Source organism: Cervus elaphus, chromosome X, assembly GCF_910594005.1.
Source record: "Cervus elaphus chromosome X, mCerEla1.1, whole genome shotgun sequence".
In the NCBI taxonomy this organism is placed as follows: Eukaryota; Metazoa; Chordata; class Mammalia; order Artiodactyla; family Cervidae; genus Cervus; species Cervus elaphus.
The window spans coordinates 123136062-123142061 of NC_057848.1; the positions used below are offsets into that span (position 1 = coordinate 123136062).

Consider the following 6000-nt stretch of genomic DNA (forward strand, 5'->3'; position numbering starts at 1 on the left):
AGGCAGATCCTGCCTTTTATAAAGATATGGGGGAACTGATGCCCTGCGAGAGGAAGGGACTCAGTCAAGGTCACAAAGCCAATCTGCAGCAGAGCTGGAAGGGGAACCTGGGTTTCCTAACTCCCAGTTCAGTATTCTTTCCAGTCCAGCAGAAGAAAAATCAGGGAGCCTTTAAGGCAGCCCTGTGATCCTGCACACCCTTGGCTCCTTCAGCTTGACATTTATCCCAACCAGCTCACCATGATATCTGCATGGAGAAATGGACCCAGCCCATGCCCCACCAACCCAAGAGATGTTGCCAAGGTGTCCCAAATAAGCAGACACACAGACCCCAGCACAGACACTGGCACTGATCCAACAAGAGGGAAGATCTGTAGACTTCCCTTGCTGGTATGCTCTTCAATTGGGCGGTGTTTTTCTTAAGGGTGGAGAGGGGGTGGTCTTTGAGGAACTAGCCAAGGGCCGGGCCTCCATCTTTGCTCCCCTGGCCAGGATGTGCTGCAGTTCCCCCTCAGAGGGACGTCTCAGCCTCTAGCTGCCATTCTGGTCCCCACCTGCCTCTCTGGGAAAGGATGGAGCTGAGGCTGCCAGAGGAGAAAAGATCAGGCCTGCGCTCAGGACCTGCAGAGGAGACCCGAATGGTGGGGGGAGTCGCGGCCGGGGGTGGGGGGGGGGAGGGCTTTCGTTCCCCTGCGGCTCTGAGCTGACATCGTGACAGACAATAAATATCCCAACCGGCGCATCCAAATAGAATAAATAAAGAAATGAAAAGCCATCCTCTGGCAAGGATACAGGGAGGGGGTGAAGAAGTGGATGGGGTGACGACTGCTCCAAGCTCTCACTGGCCACGGTTTTGAGAAATAGAGATGCCTGCACTCATCGGGCCAACCCACTCTGGGGAAGCTAGAGAGGGGTATCGGCTGCCTGAGGGGGCGCCCGGCTTTTCCCGACAGGTTGGGACAGGAGAAGACACGGAATCAGGCACTGGCTTCTTACTTTACTAGCCGTTCAAGTTGAAGAGGGAACTAGCGGGGAAGAACCGGGGAAGACAAACACGCGTTCCTTACTTTCTCTGGAGGGTTGTGGCCGGGCTGGTGCTGGTACTGGTGCTGTGGCCGCCGCCGGCCCCGGGGCTGGAGCTCCTGGATGCGCCGCGGCTCAGCTGGCCCCGCTCCCGCGGTGGCCGGGGCCCCACGCCCACCGCCGCCGAATAGCCGGCTTCCTTCTCGCGGCCCGGGTGCGCCGGCCCAGCCTCCCTCCCGCCACGCTCGCGACTCAGGGCTGGGTTCTCGTGGTGCAGGTGGCACTGGGCCACGTCGCGCTCGCGGGCAGAGTAAGCAGCAGTGTCCTGGAGTGGGTAGGAGGCGTCCCGCTCCTTGTCCCGATACACAGCCTCCCGGTTCTGGTAGGCGCCGTCCCGGTTCGGGTAGCCCACGTCCCGGGCCGCCTGGTGGAACTGGCTCTCCCGCAGCTCGCGGTGGTGGAACTGGGTCTCGCGCAGGTTCTGGTACTGGCTCTCGCGGCTCGGGCTATCCCGCGCGCCGTGGGGGTCCCGGTGCAGCTCCCCGCGGTGCAGCTGGCTCTCCTCCCTCAGATCGCGGTTCTCCTGGGTGAGCTGGTCCAGCTGGCCCTCCAGCTCTTCGATGCGCCGCCGCTGAGTCTCCAGCAGCTGCTGCTGGCTCTCGATGATGTTGTTCAGCTCCAGCAGGTACTCCACCGCCCGGTTGGGGCTCTCGGATCCCGGGCCGCCCGGGGGACCCGACCCCGCCTCCATCCTGGCGGCCCAGGGGCAGGGGAAGGGGCAGGAGAGCCCGATCCCAGCTCGCTCACGGCGCCACCCTCCCCCGGGCCCAGCCGGGGGAGGGGGCCGGCGGGACGCGAGGGCGCGCACCGGGCTCGAGGGCCCGGGGGCCCGGGGGGGCCCGGGAGACAGCGCTGGGGCCGGCGGCACGGGGAGCAGGAGCTGAGGCTACCGCTGCCGCCGCCGCCGCCGCCGCCGCCGCCACGGCTCCCGAGGACGCGGCCCGCGGCGCTCCGCCCGCTGCGGAGTCACTGCGCAGCGCGGCCGCGCGGGACCGCCCCGGCCGCCGGCCCGCCCCCCGCCCCTGCCCCCACCCCGCGCGCCCGGCCCGCCCCCGCGCGTCCCACCTGCAGCCGCCGCAGGCGCCCGAAGCTGGACCTGCCCCAAGGGCCCCATGGGCCAGCCCCATCACAAGCTGCCGGAGATCTCTCCTTTTCACCGGTCCCAGGGTCCTCGCTTAATGCAGCCTAAAGAAGCCCTCCATACCCAGTCCGTTCCAACGTCCTCGGTTCCAACAGGCCCAAGATCCTCATCTAAGACCTTCCAGGAACCTCCATCCCAGGCAGCCCCCAGGTCCAGGAATCCCTCAGACTCCCCATCCCCTGGGTCTGCCAATCCCAAGTGTCAGTGTTCCTATCCCGTCCAACCCCTGGACCTCCTACCTCTGGAGACCTCTCTCTAGCCCATATCATGGGCGGTCTCCAGGATCTCCCACCTCAACAAGCCCTGGGACTCCCCATCACAACTAGTCTTAGGCTCAAAGCTCCATTCATTCATTCAGCCCTCATTTTCTACTCTCCTTTGGAAATGCTCATCTCCATTTACTCCATCACCTCCATCGAATGAAACTGTACCCATCCTGCAAGACCAACACCACCTCATTGAAGCCAGCCCTGATCTCCCCAGCCAGAAGTGCTCACTTCCTCCACACTTCTTTTGTGACACTTGTGGACCTCTGCTTTACAGCCCATTTGTTTTTATTCTTGTTGCATGTCCTCTACCAGACCAAGCTCCTTAAAGCCAGAAACATGTCTTCATTCATCTTTGTGAGCAGGCTGGGATAGAAGAGAAAGCTTGAGTTTTACAATCATACAGAACTGGATTTAAATTTCATCTCTCTGAACTTCCTTTTCCCTCTCAGTAACACCTACCTCACAGGGGGTGGTCTTGGGAAAAGCATGCAAAATCATTTGGCACAGAAAAGACAATGCAGAGAATGAAAGAAAATATTTGCAAATGATATATCTGAATATGTAAAGAACTCTTACAGTTCAACAGCAAAAAGACAACCCATTTTTTTAAACGGGCAAAGTACTTGAATAGATACTTCTCCAAAGATATACAAATGACCATTAAGCACATGAAAAGATACTCAACATTATTAGCCATCAGGGGAATGGAGATAAAACCACAGTGAGCTTTTTTTCCTAATGTAAAAGGAAACTTTCACAATGTCCAGAGCCCTTGATACCCTACTGATGAAGGAGGAGGATATCCTTAAATTCCTTGCAGCAGGAACCCACTTAGGTGGCACCAACCTTGACTTCCAAATGGAACTGTATGTACATCTACAGAATGCGGTGATAACATCTACATCATAAATCTGAAGAGAACCTGAGAGAAGTTTCTGCTGGTGACTTGTGCCATTGAAAACCCAGCTGATGTCAGTGTCACATCCTCCAGGAATACTGGCCACCAAGCTGGACTGAAGTTTGCTGCTGCCACTGGAGCCACTCCTGTGGCTGGCTCCTTCACTCCTGGAATCTTTTGTTAATGAAATCCAGGCAGCCTTCCATGAGCCATAACTTCCAGTGGTCACTGATCCCATAGCTGACCACCAGCCTCTCACAGAGGCATCTTATGTTAGGCTGCCCGCCATTGCTCTGCATGACACAGATTCTCCTCTGCTCCAGGTGGACATTGCCACCCCAGGCAACAACAATGGAGCCCACTCCGTGGGTCTGATGTGAATACTGTCCTGGGAAGTACAATGCATACGTGACACCATCTTCCATGAGCACTCACGGGATGTCATGCCTGATCTCTGTTTCTACAGAGACCCTGTAGAGATCGAAAAGAATAAATAGGTCACTGATGGAAAGGCTGTGACCAAGAAGGAATTTCAGACCGAATGGACTGCTCTAGTTCCTGAGTTTACTGCTACTCAACCTGAGGTCACAGGCTGGACTGAAAGCATGTTGGTGCTCTCTGCACCTATCGAGCAGTTCTCTGCCAAAGATCAGAGCACTCAACCCACCACTGAAGACTGATCCCAATGCTCAGGCCAGTGAATTGGTAAGAACCACCATTGGGTAGTATTAAGCTGTTCTCCACAGGCTCTTGAACAGAAAACGGAAATAAAGCTGTTGAAAAATAAACATCAGTTTCTTAAAACACACATATACAGTTTCCACTTCACATCCACTATGATAACTGAAATAAAAAGGACAGACAGGGAGTAGTGTTGGTTGAGCATGTAAAACAATTGGAACACTCAGTCGTCACTGCTGGAAATGTAAAATGGTGTGGTTGCTTTGGAAAACCATTTGGAAGTTTCTCAAATTATTAAATATAGGATTACCATATGACCCAGGAATCCACTCCCAGGAATATACCCAAGGGAAATGAAAACATGTTTACATGAAAACTTGTACATGATTGATCATAGGAACATTATTCATAATAGCCCAAAAGTGAAAACAATTAAATGTTCATCTGTTGATGAATGGGTAAACAAAATGTGGTATATCCACATGGAGGAATATTATTCAGCCATAAAAATGATTGGAGTTCCAAAATATATAAACAGCTCATCCAACTCTCTCTCTATATATAAAAAGAACAACCTGATTTTTAAAATGGGCAGAAGACCTGAATAGACTTTTTCCCAGAGAAGATGTACAGATGGCCAACAGGCCCATGAAAAGATGCTCAACATTACTAATTATCAGAGAAATGCAAATCAAAACCACAGTGAGATATCACCTCACATCTGCCAGAATGTCTATCATCAAAAGACCACAAATAACAAATGTTGATGAGGATGTGAAGAAAAGGGAACCCTAGTACACTGTTGGTAGGAATGTAAATTGGTTCAGCCATTGTGGAAAGCAGTATGGAGTTTCCTCACAAAAAACTAAAAATAGAATTGCCATATGAGCCAGCAATTCTACTCCTAGGTATATATCCAAAGAAAATGAAAACATTACTTCAAAAAGATATATGCACGCCAATATTAACAGAGGAATGGATAAAGAAGATGTGGTATATGTACAAGATGGAATACTGTGCATCCATAAAAAGAACGAAATTTTGCCATTTAAAACAATATGGATGGACTTGGAGGGTATTATGCTAAGTGAAATAAGTCAGACAGTGAAAGACAAATACTGTATGATATCATTTATATGTGGAATGTAAAAAATAAAACAAACTAATGAGTATGACCAAACAGAAACAGACTTACAATTATAGAAAACAAATCAGTGGTTACCAGTGGGGAGAGGGAAGGGGAGAGAGACAATAGAGGGGTAGGGAGAACTACTGTCTATAAAATAAGTAAGCCAATAGTTAAAATGGATAACCAACAAGGACCTACTGTATAGCACAGGGAACTCTTCTGAATGTTATGTGGCAGTCTGAAAGGGAGAGGAATTTGGGGGAGAATGGATACACATTCTCCCCCATGGCTGAGTCGCTTTGTCAACAACTGGAAACTATCGTAACATTGTTGATTGGCTATGCTGCTGCTGCTGAGTCACTTCAGTCGTGTCCGACTCTGTGCGACCCCATAGACGGCAGCCCACCAGGCTCCCCCGTCCCTGGGATTCTCCAGGCAAGAACACTGGAGTGGGTTGCCATTTCCTTCTCCAATGCATGAAAGTGAAAAGTGAAAGTGAAATCGCTCAGTCGTGTCCGACTCAGCGACCTCAAGGACTGCAGCCTACCAGGCTCCTCTGTCCATGGGATTTTCCAGGCAAGAGTACTGGAGTGGGATGCCATTGCCTTCTCCTGATTGGCTATACTCCCAATACAAAATAAAAAGTTTTTTAAGAATAAATAAGCTATAAGGATATATTGTACGGCACAGGGAATATAGCCAATTTTTACAATAACTATAAATTGAGGCTAACCTTTAAAAATTGTGAATCACTATATTGTACACCTGAAACTTATATAATATTGTAAATCAACTATAC

At 51.4% G+C, this 6000-nt stretch overlaps 1 protein-coding gene and 1 pseudogene across 3 annotated transcripts in view; one reads left to right on the top strand and one right to left on the bottom strand.

Moving 5' to 3' along the window:
- IQSEC2 (IQ motif and Sec7 domain ArfGEF 2) overlaps window positions 1-2040 on the bottom strand; it is a 76455-nt gene extending 74415 nt beyond the window's left edge. The window contains exon 1 of one of the 3 annotated variants that reach the window (XM_043895748.1): window positions 1068-2040. In XM_043895748.1, the coding sequence (XP_043751683.1) occupies window positions 1068-1774 (707 nt within the window). In that variant the 5' untranslated portion in view covers window positions 1775-2040. The remainder of the gene's footprint in view (window positions 1-1067) is intronic. The other 2 variants (XM_043895749.1, XM_043895754.1) reach the window with 2 other exon arrangements.
- Window positions 2041-3252: 1212 nt separating this feature from the next.
- LOC122689917 lies at window positions 3253-4310 on the top strand (annotated as a pseudogene).
- The last annotated feature ends 1690 nt before the right edge of the window (window positions 4311-6000 follow it).